A 12,956-nucleotide genomic window follows, 5' to 3' on the forward strand; every position below is an offset into this window, starting at 1 on the left:
ATTTAGTAATACTAATACAGCCTTATTTACCATATCAACTTTAAGACAAGCAACACGCTCGTAATTATCTCATCGTGACCCATTAAAGCCAATGGTGCAGACGTTGCTTCATACTTTCAAACTGCTTTCCCAACGGCTGTTTTGCGTCCTGCGACTTCAGTTACAACAGTGAATATGTACGGATTCCTAGACGTGCTGACAGCGACCACCCTTTCTCATATTAACCTCAAATACGCAAGACAGGACACTTACACAGTATGCTAGCAAATTTATGTTAAGTTCCATTCATTATAGGGTTGTGGATACACGTCCCCTTAGCAACCAAAAGCTAGCGCTGGACCACCTCTGACTTATTTGCCGGCACAGAAAAAAAGTTGTGAAAGTGTTGAAAAAATAACCACGGGAGGATAACAAGGACGTTTTTTCCTACTTAACTAGGTACAGGTTGTTACCGATATTTCACCTATTTCATATATAGTTGTAAATCAGTTTACGTTTTCCTGTCTGTCAAACGAAGGTGGTCGAATAGGTGCTCTCACTGTGGCGCTGACTTTGTTTCAGGTAACAAACTCATGATAAGCGATAGCTAATAGCTAGCTGACCAGTGACAAGCCTTCAATAGTTATGAACAATTAGCTAACTAAATTGATTGTAGCTAGCTAGCTAGCTAAACGTAGCTAACATTGTATAAATTGTACACAGAAACGTTAGATTGAAAGCTTTAAATAGGGTACCCCCTAAATGGGCAAGGATTGGCACGATTTGGCTTGTGCGCTAATAACTCCAGATGCTTTATAAATCCAGATGTGAACACCACAGAGACTTGAAAAATGGCTTAAATTAAGCAAGACATTTGTACCATTTACAATACTAGCTTACATTACTTTATATTCATAATTTTGGAAGATAAAGTGCCACAAATGCAATTGTCTAGGCAAAAAATCTAAAATGAATTTGCTCTTTTTTAGTTCGCAATGAAATACTGAGAGATTGCATATAGCAAGTTAAACTATACATGTCTTGGATCAAAAACTTCTTGGTCACAAGTTCATAAAAACTAAATATGTAGAACTACTAAAGATCTATGAAACAAAAACTAAGCAGTGTACCCAGCATCTCCAAATCTACCCAAAATGTCTAAATTATGCATTGCTTTAAATCACAACATATTCACGTATTTCACTACAAATCAACTGTTTTTACACAAGAAACTCACTGTTGCATTATTTTCAAGTGGGAATTACAAGCTTTCAGTCAGTACAGTGGTCTAAAATATCTAGGGGTCCAGAAACATATCCAAAATCTCCCCAAAAAGGAATATAATGCTTTTTGTCCATTATAAAGCATATACATGAGCCCCTTATGAAGGTTTAAGATGAAACATTGCTATCAGATTAAAAAAATAATGCAAAAATATTGTCACACAATGCGGTACAGTACCTAATTGTGTAATAATTAACTCTTGTGTGTATTTCTATACTCTGTACTCTCCTATGTTTTCTTGTATGGGGATGAGACCACATGAAAACAATTTTCAACCGTCCACCACGTTTTGGCAATGTTCCAACTCTCACGTCATCACTGTAGCATGCTTCACAAAAACAACTAGACTACCAACGAATGCTTACATTACAGTGTGAAATATCCTCATTCTAAAATACCACTAACCTATTTAAAGATACTCAATTTCAAAAATAACGTATATAACCGAAATATTTTGAACGGTAATACTTACATAGCAATGATGAAATCTCCTCTATGTTCAGTAGATAGAGACAGAGACAGTATCAATGATATTGTTCTATTCGCTTCTGTTTTGCTCCAGAAAACGATGTCAGCTAGGTCTATCAGCAAACATATGGCTTAGCTATGTTCAGAAGTCCTCAATAATAATAGTATTTTCCAAGAAATTACGAAATATTCTTGAACACGTTTCGTTAGGTGCATCGTATTTGTCTGCTAACAGAGTGAGTGCGTAAGTGAATTCGATGCTAATAATATTTTCTGTTACGCTGACCTATAAAACGTCATTCCAAAAGCAGAATTAGACATGTTATACATCGTTAGAAAGCTTTATACTCTCGCCTACTGAATAAATGAATTGTCAATCAAGCCGGGCTGTACTAAAAAGGGCGACGACGCCGTAAACAACAGGTGTGGTGTTACGCACAGCTATTTTGGAAGATACCCAGGCGTCACAGATGCGCCTATATTTCCCAAACGGATTGTCCAAGACAATATATGACTACGCAGTCTCAAAAGGGACATCTCTACACGTAAAACCAACAGTAAGGTTTTATATTTATTCAATATTTAGTCCCATATATTGACTGTAGAATGACATGGTATCATTTTTTAAAACTTTTTCTCGTTTATTTCGTTATTCAGTGAGCAGCGTTTTCACTGCTGTATAGGCATATCTTAGGGCTATTGTCGGGTTTATATTGTTGCTATGACGGAATACGATTTTTGAGTGGTACAAGTACATTTTTATGAACGCCAAGAAAGACAATATTGCCCATTATGGCATGTGTGGGGGGTTTAGTTGCAGATGAGACTGCAGGGCGGGGGTGTGTATTAAATGAACGGCCAGAGCGACTATGGTGGCACTGCGAAACTGTGTATTCGGCATAGTTGCCGTGTATCGTCTACTAATGAAACTGAAACAACGCGTTTCTGTTTTCATCTCACAGGTTGGTTGCAGTAGCACCGAATGTTTGACTTTAGTAATCTGGTGGGCGTGCCCACCACTAGGGGCTGTGCGCTAAGAGGTTAAAGAAACTCAAAAATAATGTATATAACCGAAATATTTTGAGCACTAATACTTACATAACAATGTTAAAATCGTATCTGTTTTCAGTAGATAGAGACAGAGACAGTAAATCAATGATAGGCTGTAGTTATATCCGCTTCTGTCTTACACCAGAAAACCATGTCAGTTTGGTCTATCAGCCAACATGGCTTATGCCCAGAAGTCCTCAATAATAATAGTATTTTCCAAGAAATTACGAAAATCGTTGACAACATTTCGTTAGGTGCAGCGTCTTACAGAGTGAATGCGTAAGTGAATGCGATCATAATAACACTTTCGAATACGCTGACCTATAAAACAGTATTCCAAAAGCAAAATTAGACATGTTATACATCGTTAGAAAGCTTATACTCTCACCTACTGAATGAATTAATTGTCAATCAGGCCAGACTGTACTAAAAAGGGCAACAACGTGGTAAACAACACGTGCGGTATTACGCACAGCTATTTTGGAAGGTACCCAGGCATCCCAAATGCGCATATATTATTGTACAAGACAATATATGACCACCCAGTCTCAAAATTGACATTTCTATGCGTAAAACCAACGGTAAGGTTGTATATTTATTCAATATTTAGTCCCAGATATTGACTGTAGAATGACATGGTATCTTTTTAAAAAAACTTTTTTCTCGTTTATTTATTTATTCAGTGAGCAGCGTTTTCACTGCTGTATTGGCATATCTTAGGGCTATTGTCGGGTTTATATTGTTGCTATGACGGAATACGATTTTTGAGTGGTACAAGTACATTTTTATGAACGCCAAGAAAGACAATATTGCCCATTATGGCATGTGTGGGGGGTTTAGTTGCAGATGAGACTGCAGGGCGGGGGTGTGTATTAAATGAACGACCAGAGCGACTATGGTGGCACTGCGAAACTGTGTATTCGGCATAGTTGTCGTGTATCGTCTACTAATGAAACTAAAACAGCGCGTTTCTGTTTTAAACTCATACTTTGGTTGCAGTAGCACTGAATGTCTGAGTTTAGTAATCTCGGCACGCCGGTGTGCCGACCACTAGGTGCTTTGCGCTAAGAGGTTAAATTTGGATAACTCATTCTCAAAGTTATTCGATTTAAAGGAGTAGGCTACCATGGTGGTTGAACGTGACACTTCCGAGTTGTCTTTAGGCAACAACAAAACAAATGTGCATAATTTTTTTTAATTCTTCAGTCATTTCAATGTACTTTAAAATGTATTTTTCTAAGCCTAAATTTCCCACTATAAAAATTCACCCGAACCGTCTGGGCGTGGTAATGAGAACTGTCAGTTAGCTATGATTGACAGACCGTGCCCCGTTACCATAGCTTCCCCCATGATACGCTCTCTTTGGGAGACTGAATTTTCACAAGCTAGCTAGCTTAGTAGGCTAGTATATCAAGTATCGATAGATAGCTAAGGTAAGGACGTTGACTTATATCCAATTATAATTTTTGCTATCTAGCTAGCCAAGTTAAGATAAAAGCACAACTATAACGTCCTCATAAAAGCAAACTAGCAAGCTAGCTAGCTAACGTTAGCTAGCTAGCTAACGTTAGCTAGCTAGCTAAATGAATATAACCAGAAATAATCTAAAGGCACTGTAATTTAAGTGAACCTAACGTTTGTCAAATATTTGCATTGTCTGAACAGCAGGACGGTGTGTCCTGTCAGATTTCTTTACGGGGCGTGGAAATGGGAGTGGTTACTGTATTCGTGACGCAGCAAAATGACAACTTTCTCAACCGGTTGAAAATAGGACGATTAATTTAAAACGCATATTTCTCCAAAAATACAGAACAGACATATTTAATACTTTGCTCATTGTGTTTCTCCAATGCCTCTTGTGCAAATAGCACATAAAACCGAGAAAGTGTGAAAATCACCATGGTATTCCTTTAAAAAAATTGATTATAGGCCCTTATCCAGGGTGACATGCAAAGCTTAGGCATGTTTGCTTATAATGCTGGATGTTCTCTGTTTGTAAAGGTTTACAACATAAATGCTCACCTGGGAATCTACAACCTGTCATTTCAATACAATTACATTTTATTTGTATAGCCCTTTTTTCAGCTAGGTAAGGCAACCCTCCCTGTCCATACACAACACAGTGTCCTTTAGGAATTCTTGGAGATGTGCATCTCAGTGTGTGTCTGTATTTTTAGATAATGAGTATAAGAATGAATGAATGAATCATTGCATTTATATAGCACATATCCGAACGCTCAAAGTGCTTTACAGTGATGAGTGGGAACTCACCTCACCTGCCACCAATGAATAAGAGTGTCTCTCTTTCCGTCTGTCTGTCTGTCTGTCTGTCTGTATGTATGTATGTATGTATGTATGTATGTATGTCTGTTGCAGGGTGATGACTCCATGAAGCTGCCCAGTCCCAGCGATAGTAAGTTCTTCCAAAGTCTGCTGGAGGAAGAGGAGTTGGAGGAGCTGCTGGATGCTGAAGAGTACCTTGTCCCACAAGCCTTCACTGGTCCCCCACCATCCTACACACTCCAGCCCCAGTCATCCACCAACAAGGTAGGCCTCTCACCCATACACGCACACACCAACACGCACACATGCGCATGCACACACACACACTTGGATAACAGCATCTATAAATGAATAAATGAATGTCAGTGATGTTGGTTTGCCTTCATAGACTTTTACAAGTTTCTGATCCATGTTCGTTGAAGCAGCACTAATCCATGTTCCTCTGATTCAACATGGTAGATGCACACATCTATTGGTTACAAGGTTCTAAAAAAAATAGTGCTTTTATGTATGTCATGACACAATTACAAAGGGTGTGGACACCAAAACTACCACTGTGCCCTGCTGCACATAGGCAGTGGTGTAATTGTTCAATATTCCCGCTGTGTCCCCAGTTTACGGATCGACACAGTGGTTGTGGCGCTGAGAAGGCTCCATCTCCCTGCTCTCACGTACCCATGGCATCAGGTCCTCCCTGTGCCTCCCAGGAAGCCACAACCACTCAGAGCGCCACCCTGGAGGACAAGGGCTGCAATGGCACCCTGCTCAAGCAGGCCTCTCCCCAGCCCGAGGGGGGAAATGCTAGCCAGCGCTACATCACTGACCCCACCGAGCGTGGGACCCGCGGGAACACCAGCCAGGACGGCTACATGAGCCCCAGCAAGGACAAGACCTCCTCAGGTACACCTGAGACTCCCTCTGCTCCTGCCTGGCTAAAAATATTGACAGAATAATTTTGTTTATTATTATTATTATTATTATTATTATTATTATTAATAATAATAATAATAATAATAATAATGTGTATCATCATCATATTCTATTTTTTCTTAATTTCAATTAAAATATTTTCACTTATGCATTTCCCTGAATAAGGTTAGAGTCTAAAGTTTATAAAAGGTTGTACTAACTGAATAGGTATAACATTGCACATACAGTATATGAATATGACTGGAATTAACACATGGCAGTATGCCCTGAATATGCTATGTTCTACCATGAGTTCCTTTTTCCTGTGGATTTTGTGTTTTGCCGTGTGATGCCCTTTTGAATGCCTATTGAATATACAGAAATGGTGACAGTCTCTCTCCTGTCTTCAGCAGACTATCTTAGCCCTGTGGAGGAGAACCCTTTTGTTTCGCACAACAAGAGTGGGGAGACACACATGCACCACAGTGCCCCCAGCAGGCAGTCCAAGGTAGAGGACGAGTACATAAACCAGCCCCTCTACCTGAACACCTTTCACAGCGTGGGTGAGAAGGGCCAGGGACACCAGAAGAAGAATGGGGTCCCTGTCTCTATTCCCTCTGCCATTTCTGTCACTAGTGTCACTCACACCCCCCATGTTGCACATCCTGGCCACGCCCCTAACCCCACCCATATAGGTCATGCTCCTCACCTCACTCACATAAACTATGCCACACACCTTGCTAAAGCAGGCCACACCCCTTTCCCTGTCCCTACTCAGGCAGTTTACATCTCCCACCCTGCCCTGGGCAGCCAGGCTCCTCACCCTGCCCTGCCAGGCCATACCCCTTACCCTACCCAGCAAAGCCACACCGCTCACCCTGCTCAAACAGGCCATGCCCCTCATGTCACTCAAGCTGGGCATGCCCCCCAGCCTACTCAAGCAGGCCACACCCCTCAGCCTACCCAAGCAGTCCATGCCCCTCAAGCTGTCCAGGCAAGCCACGCCCCCCATCCTACCAAGATAAGCCAAGTCCCTCACCTTAACCAATCAAGCCACACCTCCAACCCTGCCCAAACAGACCACCCCATCCAAAAAATCCACCCAGCCTACCCAGTGTACACTCTCCACCCCACCCTCCCTGGGTATGCCCTCCATCCAGCCCACCCTGCCCACGCAGGTGCCGCCCTGTCGGGTAAGAAGCCCGAGCAGACCTTCGACAATCCAGAGTACTGGCAGCACAGCCTTCCCCCGGGCGCTGGCCGGCCGGGCCCGGAGCAGCAGCAGGAGTGTGGAGGTAAGGTGCTGTGCAAACAGAATGGGCGCGTCTGTCCCACGGTGCCCGAGAGCCCAGAGTACCTGTCCCAGTTCTCCCTCAAGCCCGGCCTGGCGCTGCCGCCCCCACCCTACCGCCAGCGGAACACTGTGGTGTAGCGGCGGGGCGGCGCTGTTCAACCGCGGCAGCTGCCCCCTCCCTCCACTCGACCTCTGCTTGCCCCGATTACCATGCCAGCGAAACGTACACCTTCTACTTCCTCCTCCGACAAACTGGAGCAAGCCACACTCGACCGACGGACCAGCTGACCTCCTGCCCGGGATCCGACGCAGCCTCGCAAGGAAGGGACCGGCCCCAATGAGCTTTGGGACTGCAGTCTGTCTCCAGTTCTGTTTTTTTTTTAAAACATGTTAATCAAAGACGCCTTCCATTTTCTGCATTCCCAATCTCACCCCAGAAACTCCTCACCCTCCTTTCTCAAGAGAGGGATCTTTCTTGAGGGTCAACAGGAGAAGACATTTTATCTCTTACCTGACACGTACCTGTCTGGCTGTCTGGTCATCCGCTCATCTCATAAGTGAAATGGCTTCCGTCACTGTACCTTTATTGGAAAGTACCTGTGTGCAGAGGGTAGGCTTCAGAGCAATACGAGGGAAATGGTGGCATTGTGTGGCAGAGCTTGTCTACTAGATGGACAAGATGGATGTTTCTTACTGTAATGGAATTATGAGAAACATTGCACAGAAATGCAGGCGGACAGTGCTACCTCCAGAAGTTGCGACTGAGTCGACATTTTGTTTCCCAGAGTTTCTGACCTGTAATGAATCCCTGGACAGCCAGACTACCACTCATGCCGTTTCTTTACATTTTTTTAGCCATAGTCTTGTTATACATTTGTACCTTTGAGGTCCTCCCTGCCAAATGTACTGTATGAACCCCAGTGTATTGCTGAGGATAATTTGGTGATCTGTCATACAGTAAATAGTCTGACCACCATTGAGGGTATTCAGAGTTTTTATCAGACATTGTAAAGCTTCTGCCAGTACCATGAAAATGCAGCTTTTATGTGCTTTTTTTATATTATTGAGCACATTTTATCCACACTGTATTAAGTCAATCCTGACCCTGTGTACATAAATAGCATATATCCTCCTAACTCAGTTGCTGAAAGACAACATTTCCGCACTTGGGTTCCAGCTTTTGCCAGAAGCTGCCCTGACCTCAGGCAGGATTGTGGATACGCAAACAAAGCAGATGAGTTTTGAGATGCGTGGAGTTCAAAGAGAGCTCCGCACTAGAGACAAAGAGAAGAACTGTGGCATTGTAACTTGGATTTTCACTGAAACACACTGAGTGGCAGGACTGAAGAGTGGTTCAGCTCTCCTCTCCTGCCTAATGTCTTTGTCCTGGATCTCAGAGGGAGGAAAGACTGAAGCCACAATACCAGCAATGCAAAACTCTGTAGGCCAGAATGAACCCCCATAATGAAGTGTTCAGTCTGAGGCTCCTCCTCACCTGGCTACAAACCTTTTATATTATTATCATTAATATTATTTATTATTTTTTTTGTAGACATGGGGAGAGTTGTAGAGATATGCTCATACACACAGCATTCACATTGGCGTGCATGTGCATGTGTGTGACAGTAATATTTACTTTCAAGCAGTCAGAGACTGTGTCAGTTCACAGCCAGATCCATGTTAGTGTGAACACTGCCACTTGTCACATTTTCTGCTAAGAGGAAGACCTATCCATGCTTCTTTCATGAAATTTTGATGCTCGTGGAAAAGAACTGTATCCATGTAACTGCATCGGAAATGTGCTTTAATTTATTTGCGTGGAAAGGTTTGGCCCCCCTACGATGCACTGTAATCACACAAGAATGAGAAATGGGGTAATTCCTCTCTTGAGACTGTAAAAGTTTGCTGCCGTGAAATTGTCAAATAAGAGACACGGGGGGGCACGAGTGTTGGCCGCAAAGATGTTTATCGGCTAATGAGGTTGTACTTTTCTCTTTTCTGAAGCTGGTCGAATTCTAGCTTGTGCAGCTGAGTTCAAAGGAGGCAAGCTTAACAAGACTTTGAAGATAGCAGGATTTGGGGGTTTTAGATTAGATTTGCAGACTCATTGACCGAGGGCGTTTACTTAACGGCGTTCTGCTGCTGCGTACCCGCATTAAGTATCGAATCAGACGTTCAGCATCTGGTATCAGAGCCATTAGTGCACTGCCATGGCCTGGTCTGGACAGAGTATGTTCTGGGGGCGGAGGGGGAAATACAGTGTGCTTTTTCTGCCAGTGAAGTAGAGTTAATATATTGCTTGTGTTCAAGGAAAATGATTGCCTTGAAATGAAGGACCTGGGCTCCCAAACAGCTTAAACGAGCAGATTAAACCTTATCCATTTGTTAACTGGTGATAGTAAGCAAGAGAACTGATAATTTGACCTCCTTAAAAACACCTCCAGGGTTTCCAGTGTGCTTTTTAGGGACTTAAGTTATCTCCATTGACTCCGGAAATCATGTACTTCATTGACATCAGCAGTGCTGGCAGTAATGATATTTGCTTTACATTTGTATATTTATTTTCTCAAGTAGGTGGGGGAACGGTATTTTATCTTTTTTTATTTTTTATTGAGTGCCACTGAATATCATTAAGTACACAAATACGGTATTGTTTTGTGATGTCAATAATCAGGTTTTTCTGCGGTGGTGTAAAAATGTAGTTGGATGTGTAGTGGTGTGTTTGTTCTCTTACTGGGATAGAGGTTAATCCTGGTTGTGACACCAGATGACTTCTGTGTTTGAGTTCCAGACCCCCGTCTAACGCAGTTTTTCTTTTTAATATCTTTGAGTTGATCTGAATTTACTGTTTAAATAAAACTACTGATGTACGAGCACAGAACTTTTCATATGCATATTTCATTGGCTCCTGTATCTGACTGCAGGAAATATAGTCCTAGATTACACATTATTTACATTGTTTCATCTGGATTTTATTATAACACACTGAAAAACAACAGAAGAGGAAGCCCTTTTTTATTACATCGGCACACAGAATGGTTGTTCCTCAACATTTACTACTGTACGTTAACCAAGAAAATGTGAATAGTATTTTTATAGATCTCTGAAGAATTGCCCAAGTGCATTTGTAAATAAAGGGAAAGCATTGCATTTGGATTTGTATTTTCTCTTGTTTTGTTTTCATTTTTTCCTCAAAATTAAATTGGTTTGTTGAATTTACTGTAATTGTTTATGTTCTGTAAATACTTGATTCCGATGGTGATTTTGTATTTTCTTTTGTTGAGCTTGTGCGCTCCCTGCCCTGTCAGACATTGTCCGGTCAGCCCTGTGCTTGGAATGATGTGATGATCTCTTGCTTTTTTACCTGTTCTCTTGCTTTTCCCCACCAGGACTCATTTCTTGTATGCTTCTGTCCCATGCTCATTTCACTGTTGTTTATTATGGTCATTCATTGTTATTCAAGCTTATTCTTTTGTGAAAACTCCAAGGCTCTGTTGTGATCTTGATTATTGCTGTACTGAGACCGAAAGCCCAAACTCTATTTCTATGCTTTTCTCTTTCTTCCTCCTCCCTCATTTTTTCCTTCCTCTATTGTTCTTATTCTGCTCTCTCTGAATTGGGGCTGGGCTCATGAGCTTCACTGATGAATTATGGGTAAAAGCTCTGCTTTTGTGTGAGTTAAGCAGTTGGCCAATGTCGTGTTACAAACAGTGTTGTTCCTGTGAGCCCACTGAACATATTGCTCATCGATCCCCCTCATAATTGTGCAGCACATGACCAGGTCTTTGCTGAGGTTCTCTGTTGAACAGCCTGCTTTTAATTTACAAAATGTGGGCTGTTTTCTAATGTTCAGGCAGAATTCCTCAGTTTAAATAGTGTCATATAAAGGATGCAATCGGGGAAAACTTTTCATGATATGTAAAATCACTGTGAGGGATCCAAATGATCTTTGGTGCTACAGTGCTACATCCTTCATCTTAAACAAGGTGTACATTCTTAAATGCATGATCACAACTTTAACAAAAGCCCACAATGAAGAGAATCGCGCAGTTTTTACAGTATGTGTTTAATTTCAACTGTTCACCACCTTAGCTAAATCACAATTAGAATGACTGGTTGGTATGCATAAGTACAGAGTACAGAGGGAAATTTTCAGTTGATTGATTTGATATTTGATTGATTTAATTGATTCAGAGTTGAATCCGCACATGCATGATTGTGTATGATGGTCCTGGTGCAATTAAGGTTGAACCGTGAGGTTCCCAGGTTTGGTGTGCCATAAGCCCCCAAGGTACCCCCCTCCCTGCTCCTGGTGGTCTTACCATCCCTAGGCTACAGTGTATTCTGCTCCGCATTTTTGTTACATAAATATGTCAAAAGTATATTTTTAATTTAATATAAATAAAGATCAATTCAAATATTTCAGCGGTGGTCTCAGGTGAAGGTTACTGTGTGAAACTGTACTAGAGTGCGCACTTCAGTGCACAGGCGTGCAAGTGTATGAGTGTGACTGGGCGTGATACACGTCGTGAGTATGTGTTTGCGCATATGCTTTTGTGTATAATTATGCTACTGTATGTTTTGTTATGTGTGCATGTGTAGTTATACATTTGTATGTGTGTAGTTTTACTGTGCATTTCTTTGCTCTTTGCTTGTATGTCTGCACTGTTTTTTCTGCTGCAGGGTGTAAGTCCCTATTGTGCTGATGCATATGCTATTTATGATTTAAACTGTGCAAACCCACTGATCTGTGGCAGGATCTTGAACAGAGTTTTCATTACTAGAGATTCTAAGATTCTTGATTTTTCAGTTTACAATATCAGTATTCAGTTTACTGGTAGCCTACCGGCCAATCTCCAATGTAATCTTTCCCACTGAATCATATTGCAAAATATTATTTGGAATGTAAGAAAATGATTGCCATCAAATGGCCTGTATTCATTTGATATGGCTTATCTGCTTTGATTCACTGTCTGCATAACAATAGTCGGATGACAGTGGAGGCCCTTGAGTAAATTTGAAAGGTAGGAGTCATTGACTGAGTTGTCTCATCGAAATCTGGTATGAACGATTATGATCTGCATACAGTGTCAGACAGCATAACTGCTGCAAAACAGGATGGACTCGAAAATATAATCTGTCAAAAATATCAGCACAATACAAATCACACAAATTAGCATGAACAGATCTGTGTTTGGGACTACATGCATTAAGGATATCTACAGTATGCTCAAAATGAGTCATCTTCAATGTGATAGCCTATGCTTACATTTCTACAGAGGGATTCGACTGCCTGCTTTGACAGAACATGCAGAACTACATAGAAAATAATACATTTGGTACATATGAAAATTCCTGCTGCACTCCAAAAAATAATGTTAATTTTTTTATTTTTCGATAGATTATCCCTGGGTGATATGAAATTACATAATTTCATTAAGTATGCAGGCGCTCTGTTTCCTCTTCTGCTACTGAGGCTTGTGTTTCATAAATAATATAAAACTGTCCAATGTGCGAATATGTGCCTTTTGAAGTTGGTCATATTAATACTAATAAGAGAGCAATGTATTTTCAGTACTGCAAAGTGCAGCCCTCCTGGCTAGAAATATATTTATGAATGCTCAGAATTTACCTAAATGTATTATGCTCATAAAATTAAAGAGAAATTAAATCTTCTCATCTTCGTTAA

At 41.3% G+C, this 12,956-nt stretch overlaps 1 protein-coding gene across 2 annotated transcripts in view; it reads left to right on the plus strand.

Moving 5' to 3' along the window:
* The window catches only part of LOC118214654 (receptor tyrosine-protein kinase erbB-4-like), a 202,409-nt gene extending 190,717 nt beyond the window's left edge, over window positions 1-11,692 (plus strand). Inside the window, exons 25-27 of one of the 2 annotated variants that reach the window (XM_035394785.1) lie at window positions 5,158-5,328; window positions 5,679-5,964; window positions 6,384-11,692. In XM_035394785.1, the coding sequence (XP_035250676.1) occupies window positions 5,158-5,328; window positions 5,679-5,964; window positions 6,384-7,405 (1,479 nt within the window). In that variant the 3' untranslated portion in view covers window positions 7,406-11,692. The remainder of the gene's footprint in view (window positions 1-5,157; window positions 5,329-5,678; window positions 5,965-6,383) is intronic. The other variant, XM_035394786.1, reaches the window with a different exon arrangement.
* The last annotated feature ends 1,264 nt before the right edge of the window (window positions 11,693-12,956 follow it).

The sequence above is a fragment of the Anguilla anguilla genome, chromosome 15, assembly GCF_013347855.1.
Source record: "Anguilla anguilla isolate fAngAng1 chromosome 15, fAngAng1.pri, whole genome shotgun sequence".
NCBI classification, from domain to species: Eukaryota; Metazoa; Chordata; class Actinopteri; order Anguilliformes; family Anguillidae; genus Anguilla; species Anguilla anguilla.